Source organism: Orcinus orca, chromosome 15, assembly GCF_937001465.1.
Source record: "Orcinus orca chromosome 15, mOrcOrc1.1, whole genome shotgun sequence".
Classification (NCBI taxonomy): domain Eukaryota; kingdom Metazoa; phylum Chordata; class Mammalia; order Artiodactyla; family Delphinidae; genus Orcinus; species Orcinus orca.
The window spans coordinates 64,987,989-65,004,055 of NC_064573.1; the positions used below are offsets into that span (position 1 = coordinate 64,987,989).

At 49.3% G+C, this 16,067-nt stretch overlaps 2 protein-coding genes, 1 long non-coding RNA gene and 1 gene segment (V, D, J or C); 1 reads left to right on the forward strand and 3 right to left on the reverse strand.

The window, feature by feature from the left end:
- Nucleotides 1–16,067, reverse strand: part of LOC125961261 (immunoglobulin lambda variable 2-8-like) — a 66,576-nt gene that overhangs the window by 50,025 nt on the left and 484 nt on the right.
- The window catches only part of LOC125961265 (uncharacterized), an 88,169-nt gene that overhangs the window by 48,389 nt on the left and 23,713 nt on the right, over nt 1–16,067 (forward strand). The gene's annotated exons all lie outside the window — the stretch shown is intronic.
- Nucleotides 1–16,067, reverse strand: part of LOC125961260 (immunoglobulin lambda-1 light chain-like) — an 82,350-nt gene that overhangs the window by 46,732 nt on the left and 19,551 nt on the right. The window contains exons 1-2 of one of the 10 annotated variants that reach the window (XM_049698077.1): nt 10,951–11,038; nt 10,531–10,833 (exon numbers count right to left, since the gene is read on the reverse strand). The exons of 7 other annotated variants lie outside the window; for them this stretch is intronic. In XM_049698077.1, coding sequence (XP_049554034.1) covers nt 10,531–10,833; nt 10,951–10,996 — 349 coding nt within the window. In that variant the 5' untranslated portion in view covers nt 10,997–11,038. Of the gene's footprint in view, nt 1–10,530; nt 10,834–10,950; nt 11,039–16,067 lie in introns of those variants that run through there. 2 more of the 10 variants (XM_049698086.1, XM_049698081.1) reach the window with 2 other exon arrangements.
- Nucleotides 1–16,067, reverse strand: part of LOC101270467 (immunoglobulin lambda-1 light chain) — a 162,038-nt gene that overhangs the window by 43,444 nt on the left and 102,527 nt on the right. The window contains exons 1-2 of one of the 17 annotated variants that reach the window (XM_049698068.1): nt 4,159–4,243; nt 3,771–4,055 (exon numbers count right to left, since the gene is read on the reverse strand). The exons of the other annotated variants lie outside the window; for them this stretch is intronic. Of the exons in view, the coding sequence (XP_049554025.1) occupies nt 3,771–4,055; nt 4,159–4,204 (331 nt within the window). The 5' untranslated portion in view covers nt 4,205–4,243. Of the gene's footprint in view, nt 1–3,770; nt 4,056–4,158; nt 4,244–16,067 lie in introns of those variants that run through there. 17 annotated transcript variants of the gene reach the window in all.

A 16,067-nucleotide genomic window follows, 5' to 3' on the forward strand; every position in this document is an offset into this window, starting at 1 on the left:
CTCCCCTCCTTCTGCTGGACAAGGGGAGCAGGGCATCTATGCTGCGGAGGAGGGGACATCCAGTGACCCCTCTTCCAGGGACCCAGGCAGTGCCAGGGATACTTGCCTTGTCCCTCATGCCCTCCCCAGTCCCCTAGTCTAAGGTGCTGATGCATCACCCTCTCTGCTGCTCTGTGGTGGTTGAGGTTGGAGATGCTCCCTGGCATGTCCAGTAGAGTGGTTATGGGATACGGGAGATATTGGACACCCCTTCCTCATGACCCCCTTAGGACTGGCTTGGAAGAAGCTGCTGGGCCTTTGGACAGGACAGGATGACAGCACAGACAACCTCCCCTAAATCTGGGCCCTGCTGCCTCCCGTTGGCCTCAGTGGTGAGAGCTGAGCCCAGGGAGACAGATGAGTGAGGGCTGGACACCCAGGCCTCCCCTGCCCCTCCCCAGCTCAGTGCCAGGCCCGAATGCCTGCAGACAAGCCTCACCTTCCCTCAACTTCCTCCAGAATGAGGTACATCACCTGCAAAATCAGGAAGCCAAAAGGCCCCCCTCGGGGTCACCTTGCTCACCCCAGGATGGCCTTGTCACATGGGAGGTGGACGTGGGCTCAGGGATGAGGGAACCTGAGACATAAATTAATCCAGTCCCGTTAGGAATGCAGAGGAGAGAAACGGGCCCCCGAGAAGATGCCAGAATCCTTAAATATAGACAAAATAAGGATAACGTGAGACAGAGGGAGAGCTCCGTCCAGATAGAGAATGACCCAGGGAATCAAGGGGGAGATTCTGGGGCTGAGGTTCTGAAAGAGGGACCGGGTCAGGGGGGGCCTGGGGGTCCAGCTCTGGGTCTTCTCCACAGGAGGGGTCAGTTCTTGGGGACACGGACATTCTCTGTCTTCCCTTTGTGCCCTTGAGACGCCCTCACCTCAGAGCCTGGCACCTTCCTGAAGTAAAGGCTCTTCATCACAGACACACTTCCCCAAGGGTGTTTTTCCAGAAAGAGATGAGTTTGCAGTATATATTACACTCAGGATAACGGGTCCTTTCTGGTTGGAAATGGACATGAGCCCTCAGGCAATGGACCAGGAGTTTATGAAACACAAATACTTTGATGAAGGTTTTCAGTGTCACTGTTCAAATCACACGACCACATTCCAGGAGCTAAGGAGGTGAGGCCCTGGCTGAGCTTGGGGTGGGTGAAGGGGAGCCTCTGGGGGCGGGAAAGGAAAGGTGTGTGGGGAAGTGTTAGCTCTGGATTTGAGACAATCGTTGGTGTGTGTTTCACAGAGGTATGTGCTGTACTATGTAGACATTCGTTTAACGATGACTTTTTTTGAGATTATAATAAAGCGGGGACTGGTTCAGGACCTTCTCACAGGTCAATCAGTCAGGCATCTGACACCAGGTCAGAACCCAGCAGTTTGGATCTTTATATCTGGGGACTGCTGTGGACAGGCCTCCTGTGATCACTCCAGGTGTCCAGTGCTTCCTGCAAGAAGCAAACCCCGCGGTCACGGGAGCTGTCTTGCCTCTGCTGCACGTTTGTTCATACAAGCAGCAACTCAGGGCCCCTCATGATTCGGGCGTCATGGTTGAATTAAAAATTCCTCAGATGTTTGCGCCCACTCAGTAAGACATGACGGAAATATAATAAGAATGACTGCCACTAAAGGAGGGAAATTACTACTAACACATAATAGGAGTGATAGGCAATAAAGTAAAAGCATATACCTATTAAGAATCACTAAAACAATGACTGGATTCTTACCTTTCTGGAAAAAATTAAATATGGGATTCATTAAATACCAACAGTTTAAGAAAAGAACGTCATAACAGCCAGAAAAGTTTAATGACATCTGACCCCAATTCAATGGACACAGGAAGGTACCAGGTCAGCGATGCTGATCCCTCGTTGCTGTGAATAATAACAACCCTGGCAGATACCCTGACCATAGGGACAGCTAAACCATTTCATGTTACCTCCACCCAAAGTGACATTCCTCTCATCATTGTAGAAATATATTCATATATTCGAATATAGTATAATTATTTGAAGCTTCACAGGAAGCTGCCACTACAGCCTGAGACTCCACACATCGCACACCTGGACGGTCGTGGCTCCAGATATCTCCTATTGGAGCATCCTCTGCTCTCCACATCTGCCTTGTGCTTTTGTTGGAAATTCTCCATGTTGTAAAAACGTGACCAATTTCTCAGCTGGAGAGTGTGCTCCCACCTTTACAGGAGAAACTCGTAGAGGCCACGGTGGCTCCTGCTGCCTGTGCACAGGTGACTCTTGGTAAAGATCCCATTGATGCCCTTAGAGTCAGGGAGCAAGTCTTCCCGCAGGTGCCACAGAGGATCCTGAGACAGTGGCCTCTGTGCCACCTCTGTCGTCTCCACCAGGACACACACCTGTAGGGCAGGTGTAGCCTCTCACCAGCCTTCCACACAAGGGGACCTGACTCAGGACATTGTTTGGTGTCCAGTAGCTGAGACCCCTCTCCCTGTGCTGTGACCCAGCTGCTGGGGGTCCCTGTATGACCTTCCTCCAGCCAAGGTGATTCAAGCATGCTGATACTGACCTATGTGTTTATAGGGAAAGAAAGAGGGTAACAGGTAAAAGCTTAGAAAAAATAATTATGATGAGAACATTATGAGAAGATTGAGCTTCCTGGTAAGAGGACTGTATTAGTCAAGGTTCTCTAGGGAAACAAAACAAATAAAAAAATATACATATAAATAAAGAAGAATTTTTTGTAAGGAATATATATACATAGGGAGAGAGTGAGAGAGAGATTAGTATTGATGATTGAGCAGGGAAGTCCCAGGAGCCACTCTCTATACCTAGAAAGCTGAGAAAGCTGGTTCGAGCCCTCGTCTGGGAAAATCCCACATGCCGCAGAGCAGCTAAGCCCGTGCACCACAACTACTGAGCCTGCGCTCTAGAGCCTGCGAGCCACAACTACTGAGCCCACGTGCCGCGACTACTGAAGCCCGCGCACTCTAGGGACCATGTGCCACAACTACGAAAGCCCGCACGCCTACAGCCCGTGCTCTGCAACAAGAGAAGCCACCGCAATGAGAAGCCTGCACACCGCAACGAAGAGTACCCCCGCTCGCCACAACTAGAGAAAGCCCATGCACAGCAATGAAGACCCAACGCAGCCAAAAGTAAATAAATAAAATAAATAAATCTATTAAAAAAATGGGTTGAGAGCTGGAGGGACTAAGGAAAGGGGATTGACTGGTGACGGATGAGGTGTTCCTTTTATGAGGATGAAAAATATCCTGGAAGACTGAGTGTTAGTGGATGTTCAAACCTGTGACTCTATTAAAAACCACTGGATCCATCACCTTAAAAGGATGTATGTGATGGATTCTGAATCCTATGTGAGAAAAAATACGCAGACTTGGTTGCTGATAGATACAAATTACTCTCAAATGATTCAGAAAATAAATGCTTTGTGTTCCTGAGTGTGTGCTGTGTGTGCATATGGATGTGTGTGTGTATAGACGTACAAAGGCAGAGAGGGAATGAGAGAAAATGGGATATAAGAAAAGCGATTATGGCAAAGTATTTAAAATTCGTGAATCTGGAAAAAGGTTATGCAGCAGTTCTCTATGTAAACTATACATTTTTGTTTAAGTTCATAATTGCTTCTAAATAAACTAATAACAAAAGCAAATGAAAACCTCAGTTTAGGAGTGAAGGGCTGAGTGATCTCAGAGGAGATATTTGTCTCAGTTCCCCATGAACTTGGACCACTGTGCACAGTGTAACTACTTTCATATGAACTACAGTAATAAACGGCCTCGTCCTCAGCCTGCAGCCCAGAGATGGTCAGGGAGGCCGTGTTCCCAGACTTGGAGCCAGAGAAGCGATCAGGGATCCCTGAAGGCCGTTTATTGTTATTATAAATCAGGGTTTTGGGGGCCATGCCTGGGAGCTGTTGGTACCAGCCGACATAACTGCTGGTTCCAGCACAAGAGATGGTGACCGTCTGTCTCAGATTCCCGGACACTGAGGGAGGCTGAGTCGGGCCAGACTGGGCCCAGGATCCTGGAAAGAGGAGAAACACACTCTGGTCAGTTCTGTCACCCTGAGGACAAAGACACAAAGGATCAGTCAGATGTCCCTGGGGTCCCTTCCCTGGAGGCCTCACCTGTGTCCTGAGTGAGGAGGGTGACAAGAAGCAGAGCCCAAGCCATGGTGGAGACGCCCCAGACGCTGCCTTCTGAGCCCCCAGCCCTCAGCCTGCACCCCCAGACCTCTCTTATCCCCTCCCCCTCAGAGGAGGGAGGGGCCTCCATGCAAATCAGCTTCCTGCATCTGCCCTTGCTCACTCTCTCCTCACCCCTCTGACCTGGCTCTGGAGGCATCCATGGACAGCAGGGCTCATCTTAGAGGATGAAAACTCTGTGACACTTTGTCCTTAGTCAGGACACTGACCATTACAGGGCCCAGGAAATGGGGCCATCCTGGGATGTCCCTGTCATCCACTATTTGAGTCAAGACATCGTTGGCCAATAATCCCAAAAACCACTCTTTGGGTTTTGCGGGTGGAAGGTGAGGACAGGGGCCGGAGGGGCTGGGGTGACTTAGAGATTCCATCCTGTCTCCTCCCGGCACCACAGGGGAGCTGGGGGTGTGCATCCCCCTCCCTCACCTGTCCCGGCAGCAGGACGGGGCCCCTGCCCCCCGTCCCCTGCCTCTGCAGGGCTCGGAGGAGGGGCCCTGGGACCTTTATTGGCCTTCCTAGCAAAGGGCTTATGCAGCAGAACAGATTGAGGACGCTGACCCCACACTCTCCTTTAGGGGCTCAGGAGGCAGCACCTGGGGGCTTCATACAGGTCAGGAAACCAGACCAGAACCCCCCCAAACCCAGGCCCTTGCTGCCTCCTGGTGGCCTTAGATGGGGATGACCAAGCCCCAGGGAGGCAGCTGAGTGGGGCTGAGCCCCAGCTCTGACCCCCCCAACTTGTTCCTCCTCCTCCTCCTCCCAGCTCAGCACCAGTGACCCTGCCCCTCCTCATCCACTGCATGGGCTCACCCCAGTGCTGGTGCCTCCCTGAGGTCAGACACCTGTGTCCAGATGCTGGACCCATTGTGTTTTCTAGACAGAGAATCAGGGCTGACTGGTGTTTCCCAAGATTGTCACTTTCTCAGTATCTGAAATGTCTAGTTCCTGATTACGAGGAAAGTTGACAATTGGTGTAATTGTCCTTTGCATCCCAGGGTTTATGCTCCTGCCTCTGGGCACAGGGCCCCAGGGGTGATGCAGAAGGAGCTCCAGGTCCCCACAGAACAGATTCCTGCTTCTTTCCTGGGTACTGTGGAGGGGACCCAGGAGTGATGGCGCTGGGTGTGTGTGTCGGTATCTGTCTGTCTGTCTGTATTTGTGTGGGGCTGTGTGTGTGTTTCTTCACAGAGACAGAGCACATCCTGCGATAGAACATAGCCTGGACCTGACGGTGAGATGTTGGGTTTCCCTTGGATCCAGGACCTGCACTCAGGCGCAGGAATACACGTAGGATCTGTGCACATCAGAGTTACCCCACAGCCTGAGACTAGTGTCCTTAGATAGACCTGCCCACAAGACTCGCCCTTGGTTTGTGTCTTGTGATTAGATTTCAGGAAGGTTTAGGCTATTCCCCAAGAAGAATGACCCCCTAGTCTCCACTTTCCTGCAACCTTATGGTTTACTCTGAAGCCCTGACCTGCTCCCAGCGGGAATCTGGAATTTCGGTAGATGCCAGGCACAGGATGCCTAGGAGACCAGCCTCCAGTGAGAGTCTTGTGGGTCTGATGAGGCTCCCTGGGGGACAATTCTTCATACACGTTGTCGCCATTTGATTCTGCTGATGAAGCCCTTCCCTCATCTGGGAAAGGCCTCCTGGAAACTTCTCCTGGTTTCTTTGTATTTCACCTCATCCACCATATGGCCCTTTGCGGATTTTGCTTGGTCTCCATTCACTGAAGGAAATCACAGCCATTACGATGACTCTCTACTGAGTCCTAGGGGTCTTCTTTGTGACACAAATAGCTGCCTGTGGTCTTGGGGACACTCGACACAGGACGATCTGAGAAAACAAGCAGCAAACCCAGGGTCTGGGGTTTCCCTCCATCTCCTACCCTCTGCACCAGGGGCGTAAAGTCATCATGAGATTCAGGGTTTGTACTAAACTCCACCCCTCCGTGGACACCCCAGGACCACCCAGGGAATCACGAGGTCCCGAGCACTGGAACTCACCACAGCTCTCCACCACCCCCGGAACAAGCTCCAGTGAGAGGAAGATCAGGTCCACACTGGAACTCCTGCTCTCCTAATTTTCAGTGTGGGCTCCTGTCTACACCACTCTTGGTTTCTTTCTGTGGCTCCTTGATCCGAAGGCAGGGACCCTATATGCAGCCACATTCTCCCCCCAGCCCTGGAAGATGGTCTGGAGCCTCTGCCTCCTGGATCTCAAGGGCTGCCACAGCTCCCACAAGAGCCTCAGGCCACCACCCCGCCTCTATGGTGGGGCGATCCCCAATAGCAGGAGGGAATCCTTTACCAGTTAGCACGTGTTTTGTCCTCATTAAGGAGAAAATACCCAAATAGTCCAGCCCTTCTTTCTCCATAACACAGGCTAACGTCCACTTAGTCCTTCTTTGTTTATCCTTTCAATATTCCAAATGTTTGCAGTGGGGAAATGAGCAAAGCAAACCACCTGCAGGAAAGTTCTTTGTTTACCCACTTTTGACTGTCATTCTTAGTGGATCCCCAGGAGTATTATTCCGCATTGCACATGTTACAACAGCAAAGATTATGGATGGATTCATGCCTAGAAATTCAGATTTTTAAAAAAATTGTAATTGAATTCTCAGAGATTCTTTTTTTCTTTCTTTCTTTCTGTTTTTTTTTTTTTTTTTTGTGGTACACGGGCCTCTCACTGCTGTGGCCTCTCCCGTTGCGGAGCACAGGCTCCGGATGCACAGGCTCAGCGGCCATGGCTCTCGGGCCCAGCCGCTCCGCGGCATGTGGGATCCTCCCGGACCGGGGCACGAACCCATGTCCCTGTATCGGCAGGCGGACCCTCAACAACTGTGCCACCAGGGAAGCCCTGAATTCTCAGAGATTCTTCATCACTGATCCAGAAAAGGTAATCCATTGGAAATCCCTTGACATTTGTGGTGCAGATCCCTCATTCACTGTGGACTCTGAGGGAAATTCCTCTCTGTCCACCCCACCCCCGACCTGAGCTAGGGCTCCTGTTCTCACTTCTGGGATAAGGAGACAAAACAAGATACACCTTCATTCCAGAGCTGGGTACCGGCATGCTGTCTAGAACAGTGTTTGGGCATCACATCGAATGTGGTACAATATGGCAAGAGATGCTTTTGACTTGAGTCTGTTGCTTTGTGTTCTGAGATTTTTGTTACCTTGAGACTGAGAATCAAAATATCATCTATCACAGAAAGCAGCTATTTTCTTGGTCAAACATATCTTTCCAAATCCACCTAAAATATTGGGTCAACACTTGTCCAGAAGTTTTCTCATCAAGGATAAGGGCATAAAACATCCCCTTGATTTAGTGTGTATCACCATCGTGCTCTTGCAAACTCATCCATGTCCTGCTCAGTGACTGAGCATCTGGAACCTGAAGTGAGAACAGAAGCCAGGAGTGGTCCATGTGTGGACCTAAGGTGACCTTTGGTCAGATTCTCATGCACAAACACACACATCTGCCTATAATTACCTGGACTGGATTATTTAAACTACAAGCTCAAGATTACCATATTCAGAGGAATATTTGATATCACAGCTCAGGCTAATGCATAGGATGTGACTTCTGAGGAAGAGGAGAGCCAGATTCAGGTCATTCTCATTAAAAAGAGAAAAGCGTTTCTTAGAAAAATGTAAAACTGATTATAAATGCAGCTCTATGTTTAGTAGAGAAAAAGAGAGAGAGAACAGGATAACAGTACAGAAGGAAAGGAAGAATGGCTGTCCCCATAATAATGGGGAGGGTAGATATTATAACAGAGGCTATTTCAGGAGAGTAAAGACACTCTTATTCCCACACTGCACCTTAGGAGCAGCTGTAATCCCAATGAAAGTAGATCTTAGAAATGAAGTCGGTAAGTATTTTCTACACTATACCTGATCTTTGACAACATAGTTAGAAAGACCAATGATTCTGGTCAAATGTAAAATGTTGTGATAAAGACAAAAGATTCCACACCAGTCAGAATGGCCATCATCAAAAAATCTAGAAACAATAAATGCTGGAGAGGGTGTGGAGAAAAGGGAACACTCTTGCACTGCTGGTGGGAATGTGAATTGGTTCAGCCACTACGGAGAACAGTATGGAGGTTCCTTAAAAAACTACAAATAGAACTACCATATGACCCAGCAATCCTACTACTGGGCATATACCCTGAGAAAACCAAAATTCAAAAAGAATCATGTACCAAAATGTTCATTGCAGCTCTATTTACAATAGCCCGGAGATGGAAACAACCTAAGTGCCCATCATCGGATGAATGGATAAAGAAGATGTGGCACATATATACAATGGAATATTACTCAGCCATAAAAAGAAACGAAATTGAGCTATTTGTAATGAGGTGGATAGACCTAGAGTCTGTCATACAGAGTGAAGTAAGTCAGAAAGAAAAAGACAAATACCGTATGCTAACACATATATATGGAATTTAAGGAAAAAAATGTCATGAAGAACCTAGGGGTAAAGCAGGAATAAAGACGCAGACCTCCTAGAGAACGGACTTGAGGTTATGGGGAGGGGAAAGGGTGAGCTGTGACAGGGCGAGAGAGAGTCATGGGTATATACACACTAACAAACGTAGTAAGGTAGATAGCTAGTGGGAAGCAGCCGCATGGCACAGGGATATTGGCTCGGTGCTTTGTGACAGCCTGGAGGGGTGGGATAGGGAGGGTGGGAGGGAGGGAGACGCAAGAGGGAAGACATATGGGAACATATGTTTATGTATGACTGATTCACTTTGTTATAAAGCAGAAACTAACACACCATTGTAAAGCAATTATACCCCAATAAAGATGTTAAAAAAAAAAAAAAGACAAAAGATTCTTCAGATTGAGACTAGCATACACTTAGAAAATATGGAGCCTAATTGGCTGGGTTAAAATAAATCAGATTGGGACTTCCTTAGCGGCACAGTGGTTAACAATCCGCCTGCCAAGGCAGGAGACACGGGTTCGAGCCCTGGTCTGGGAAGATCCCACATGCCGCAGAGCAGCTAAGCCCGTGCGCCACAACTACTGAGCCTGTGCTCTAGGGCCCGCAGGCCACAACTACTGAGCCCACTCGCCTAGAGCCTGTGCTCCGCAACAAGAGAAGCCACCGCAGTGAGAACCGCCCCCCGCAGCGAAGAGTAGCCCCCACTTGCCGCAACTAGAGAAAGCCCCTGCGCAGCAACAAACACCCAACACAGCCATAAATAAATAAATTTTAAAAATAAATAAATGTATAAAAATAAAATAAAATAAATCAGATTTATCAGGAAAATGATTTGGATAAGAAAAGTGTACACAGGACCAGTATGGAGTTAGTCATATAGCAGGGGTCTTCCAAAGTTCTAGGATCTTAATGAAATCAACCCAACTGACACACGACTCCAACTTCATGAGAGCCAGGAGCCAGGACCACAAGAAAGAGCTGCTCTCCAGTCCTGGATGCCTGAACACACAGCTATCAAATGTTCCTCGTCACTTGTTACTGTGGGGATGATGTGTCCTGAGCAATCCAACCCATGTACTTTGTTTTTCATCTTAACTATTGAATTCGGGACATACCTGGCTGTCCAGTGGTTAAGAATTAGACCTTCTGTTGCAGGGGGTAGGGGTTCCATCCCTAGTCAGGGAACTAATATCCCACATGCCACGTGGCAGGGCCAAAAAAAAAAAAAAAAAACCCAAACAAATTAAAAACAAACTATTCAATTCACATAATTTAATTTCAGTAATGGTGCGTTACAAAACTGTTCAAGAAAAAATAACATTGAACCCACAACACTCGCGCAGTTTTTCAATTAATTCTCACAGGTCTTAGATATGCTGGGATTCCACCTGGAAACTGCACTGGTCCCCATGGAAACACGTGACCTTGACATCACTGAGGAATACGGGACATGCCCTCCAGCCCACCTTCCATTCTGGAGCCACATTTCAAAGAGCCCATCGTATCGGGGAGACCACCATCCTGCAGGGCTGTCCCCGGACAGGGTTCACCAATGCCGGGAGAGGGGACAAAGCTGAGACCCAGACTGTGTCCCCAACCCTCCCAGGCTCAGCCCACTCAGATGCAGGTCAAACAGGAAGGACAACAAACATGAAAACCACTCGTTGTTCTTTCTCCTCATCCCTCTGCAGGGTCCTCAGATCTCCTCTCAGCTGATGATGCTTCAACCACAGATGTAGATTAGGAACCAGCAGAGTCACAGCAACAGGGAGCCTGTGAGCTCAGGGCAGGTTTTTGTTCTACTTCCCCTGAACTTGGACCACGGTGCACAGTGTAACCACTTCTAGCTGAGCTACAGTAATAATCGGCCTCGTCCTCAGCCTGGAGCCCAGAGATGGTCAGGGAGGCCGTGTTGCCAGACTTGGAGCCAGAGAAGCGATCAGGGATCCCTGAGGGTCGTTTATTGACCTCATAAATCAAGGTTTTGGGGGCCGTGCCTGGGAGCTGTTGGTACCAGCCGACAGCGTTATATTTCCCTATGTCACTGCTGGTTCCAGCACAAGAGATGGTGACCGTCTGTCCCAGATTCCCGGACACTGAGGGAGGCTGAGTCAGGCCAGACTGGGCCCAGGACCCTGGAAAGAAGAGAAACACACTCTGGTCAGTTCAGTGCTGGGGCCCAGGTCACCCTGAGGACAAAGACACAAAGGATCAGCCAGATGTCCCTGGGGTCCCTTCCCTGGAGGCCTCACCTGTGTCCTGAGTGAGGAGGGTGACAAGGAGCAGAGCCCAGGCCATGGTGGAGACGCCCCAGACGCTGCCTTCTGAGCCCCCAGTCCTGGGCCTGGTCCCTCAGACCTCTCTTATCCCCTCCCCCCAGAGGAGGGAGGGGCCTCCATGCAAATCTGCTCCCTGCACTGCCTGTCCTCACCACCTCTGCTCTAGCCCTTGATTCTGGTAACGTCTGCGTCTCTGGACAGCAGAGCTGCCTGAGAGATTAAAACAGGTTATCATGTATTGTCTGATTCAGGACAGACTGAGAAGGTGACGGAGGCCGGGACCCGGAGCCCAGCTGGCTGTGTCCTCTCCTCCGGTGGGGGATCATGTTGGATGCAGAGGGATCCTAGGACTCCCCTCCTTTTGCAAGGAGGAGGAGAGCAGGGCATCTATGCTGGGGAGGAGAGGGCATCCCGTGACCCCTCTTCCAGGGACTCAGGGAGAGCCGGGGACCCTCTCCTTGTCCCTCATGCCCTCCCCAGTCCCCTAGGCTAAGGTGCTCAGGCGTCACTCTCTCCGCTGCTCTGTGGTGGTTGGAGATTGGAGATGCTCCCTGACATGTCCACTATAGGAATTATGGGATATGGTAGACATTGGACACCCCTCCCTCATGACCTCCTTAGGCCTGGCTCGGGAGCAGCTGCTGAGATTTTGAACAGGACAGAATGACAACACAGACAACCTCCCCCAAATCCGGGCCCTGCTGCCCCCCAGTGGCCTCACTTGTGAGAGCTGAGCCCAGGGAGACAGCTGAGTAGGGCTGGACACCCAGGTCTCCCCCTCCCCAGCTCAGTGCTAGGCCCCCATCCCTGCAGACAAGCCTCACCTTCCCTCGACTTCCACCAGAATGAAGTACGTCACCTGCAAAATCAGGAGGCCCAGATGCCCCCCTCGGGGTCATCTTGCTCGTCCCAGGAAGGCCTTGTCACAGGGTTGGTGATGGGGGATGGAAGTGGGCTCAGGACCGAGAGAACCTGAGATATAAGTTAATCCTATCTCGTTAAGGATGCCGAGGAGAGAAACGGGCCCCCGAGAAATGCCTGAATCCTCAAATATAGAAAAAAGGATAATGGGAGACACAGAGAGAGCTCTGTCCAGACAGAGAATGACCCAGGGAATCAAGGGGCAGATTCTGGGGCTGGGGCTCTGGAGGAGGGACCGGGTCAGGAGGGGCCTGGGGGTCCAGCTCTGGGTCCTATCCTTGGGGGCGGGGGTCATGGGGACAGAGACTTGCCCTGTCTTCCCCTTTGTGCCTTTGAGATGCCCTCACCTCAGAGCCTGGCACCTTCCTGAGGTCAAGGCTCTTCATCACAGACACACTTCCCCAAGGGTGTTTTTCCAGAAAGAGCTGAGTTTGCAGTATATATTACACTCAGGATGACGGGTCCTTTCTGGTTGGAAATGGACATGAGCCCTCAGGCAATGGACCAGGAGTTTATGAAACACAAATACTTTGATGAAGGTTTTCAGTGTCACTGTTCAAATCACACGACCACATTCCAGGAGCTAAGGAGGTGAGGCCCTGGCTGAGCTTGGGGTGGGTGAAGGGGAGCCTCTGGGGGCGGGAAAGGAAAGGTGTGTGGGGAAGTGTTAGCTCTGGATTTGAGACAATCGTTGGTGTGTGTTTCACAGAGGTATGTGCTGTACTATGTAGACATTCGTTTAACGATGACTTTTTTGGAGATTATAATAAAGCGGGGACTGGTTCAGGACCTTCTCACAGGTCAATCAGTCAGGCATCTGACACCAGGTCAGAACCCAGCAGTTTGGATCTTTATATCTGGGGACTGCTGTGGACAGGCCTCCTGTGATCACTCCAGGTGTCCAGTGCTTCCTGCAAGAAGCAAACCCCGCGGTCACGGGAGCTGTCTTGCCTCTGCTGCACGTTTGTTCATACAAGCAGCAACTCAGGGCCCCTCATGATTCGGGCGTCACGGTTGAATTAAAAATTCCTGAGATGTTTGCGCCCACTCAATAAGACATGATGGAAATATAATAAGAATGACTGCCTCTAAAGGAGGAAAATTACTACTAACGCATAATAGGAGTGATAGGCAATAAAGTAAAAGCATATACCTATTAAGAATCACTAAAATCAATGACTGGATTCTTACCTTTCTGGGAAAAATTAAATATGGGATTCATTAAATACCAACATTTAAGAAAAGAACATTCTTAAGAAAAGAACGTCATAACAGCCAGAAAAGTTTAATGACACCTGACCCCAATTCAATGGACACAGGAAGGTACCAGGACAGCGATGCTGATCCCTCGTTGCTGTGAATAATAACAACCCTGGCAGATACCCTGACCATAGGGACAGCTAAAGCATTTCATGTTACCTCCACCCAAAGTGACATCCCTCTCATCATTGTAGAAATATATTCATATATTCAAATATAGTATAATTATTTGAAGCTTCACAGGAAGCTGCCACTACAGCCTGAGACTCCACACATCGCACACCTGGACGGTCGTGGCTCCAGCAATCTCCTATTGGAGCATCCTCTGCTCTCCACATCTGCCTTGTGATTTTGTTGGAAATTCTCCATGTTGTAAAAACGTGACCAATTTCTCAGCTGGAGAGTGTGCTCCCACCTTTACAGGAGAAACTTGTAGAGGCCACGGTGGCTCCTGCTGCCTGTGCACAGGTGACTCTTGGTAAAGATCCCATTGATGCACTTACAGTCAGGGAGCAAGTCTTCCCGCAGGTGCCACAGAGGATCCTGAGACAGTGGCCTCTGTGCCACCTCTGTCGTCTCCACCAGGACACACACCTGTAGGGCAGGTGTAGCCTCTCACCAGCCTTACACACTAGGGGACCTGACTCAGGACATTGTTTGGTGTCCAGTAGCTGAGACCCCTCTCCCTGTGCTGTGACCCAGCTGCTGGGGGTCCCTGTATGACCTTCCTCCAGCCAAGGTGATTCAAGCATGCTGATACTGACCTATGTGTTTATAGGGAAAGAAAGAAGGTAACAGGTAAAAGCTTAGAAAAAATAATTATGATGAGAACATTATGAGAAGATTGAGCTTCCTGGTAAGAAGACTGTATTAGTCAAGGTTCTCTAGGGAAACAAAACAAATAAAAAAATATACATATAAATAAAGAAGAATTTTTTGTAAGGAATATATATACATAGGGAGAGAGCGAGAGAGAGATTAGTATTGATGATTGAGCAGGGAAGTCCCAGGAACCACTCTCTATACCTAGAAAGCTGAGAAAGCTGGTGATGTAATTCAGTTTGTGTCCAAAGATTTGGGAACCAGGGGTCCAGTGATGTAAATGCCAGTCTAAGGGCTGGAGAAGTTGAGGTGAAATGTCCCAGCGCGTCCAGTGAGAAGAGAAACAGACGTGAAATCCTCCTGCCTTTTCCTTTTGCTCTACACAGACCCTCAACAGATTTGGCGATGCCCACCCACACCGGGGAGGGCAATGTATTTATTGAGTCCCCAGATTCAAATGCTCATCTCATCCAGGAACACCTGCCCGGACCCATCCAGAAATGATGCTTCCTCTGAGTCCCCTGTGACCAGTCAAAGTGACACATAAAATTAACCATCTCAGCGACGATCCACCCTGATTTGCCCTAGATTGAAGTCCCAGGCAGGACAGGGCACTTTCAGAGCTAAAACTGGGAAAGTTCTCACAAGATGGGAAAGCCATCTGGTGCTTATGCCTGGGTCTACCCAGATGTTCAAGCAGGTAGGTCGATGCTGACAATGTGGCATTATTTGGCAATAAGAATGAATGAAGTACTCATATGTGCTGCAATTGGAAAGAACCTTGAAAATATTATAAAGAGTGAGAGGAGCCAGGCGAAAAGGGCCACATACGGTATGGTTGCATTCATGTGAAAAGTCTAGAACAGGCAGGAAGTATATTAATGGTTTCGAGGGGCTTCCCTGGTGGCACAGTGGTTAAGAATCCTCCTGCCAATGCAGGAGACTCGGGTTCGAGCCCTGGTCTGGGAAAATCCCACATGCCGCAGAGCAGCTAAGCCCGTGCACCACAACTACTGAGCCTGCGCTCTAGAGCCTGCGAGCCACAACTACTGAGCCCACGTGCCACGACTACTGAAGCCCGCGCGCTCTAGGGACCATGTGCCACAACTACGAAAGCCCACACGCCTACAGCCCGTGCTCTGCAACAAGAGAAGCCACTGCAATGAGAAGCCTGCACACCGCAACGAAGAGTAGCCCCCGCTCGCCACAACTAGAGAAAGCCCATGCACAGCAATGAAGACCCAATGCAGCCAAAAGTAAATAAATAAATCTATTAAAAAAATGGGTTGAGAGCTGGAGGGACTAAGGAAAGGGGATTGACTGGTGACGGATGAGGTGTTCCTTTTTTTTTTTTTTTTTTTTTTTTTTTGCGATACGCAGCCCTCTCAGTGTTGTGGCCTCTCCCTGTTGTGGCCTCTCCCGTTGCAGAGCACAGGCTCCGGACGCTCTGGCTCAGCGGCCACAGCTCACAGGCCCAGCCACTCCGTGGCATGTGGGATCTTCCCGGACTGGGGCACGAACCTGTGTCCCCTGCATCGGCAGGCAGACTCTCAACCACTGCACCACCAGGGAAGCCCGAGATGTTCCTTTTATGAGGATGAAAAATATCCTGGAAGACTGAGTGTTAGTGGATGTTCAAACCTGTGACTCTATTAAAAACCACTGGATCCATCACCTTAAAAGGATGTATGTTATGGATTATGAATCCTATGTGAGAAATAATACGCAGACTTGGTTGCTGATAGATACAAATTACTCTCAAATGATTCAGAAAATAAATGCTTTGTGTTCCTGAGTGTGTGCTGTGTGTGCGTATGGATGTGTGTGCGGATAGACGTACAAAGGCAGAGAGGGAATGAGAGAAAATGGGATATAAGAAAAGCGATTATGGCAAAGTATTTAAAATTCGTGAATCTGCAAAAAGGTTATGCAGCAGTTCTGTATGTAAACTATACATTTTTGTTTAAGTTCATAATTGCTTCTAAATAAACTAATAACAAAAGCAAATGAAAACCTCAATTTAGGAGTGAAGGGCTGAGTGATCTCAGAGGAGATATTTGTCTCAGTTCCCCATGAACTTGGACCAC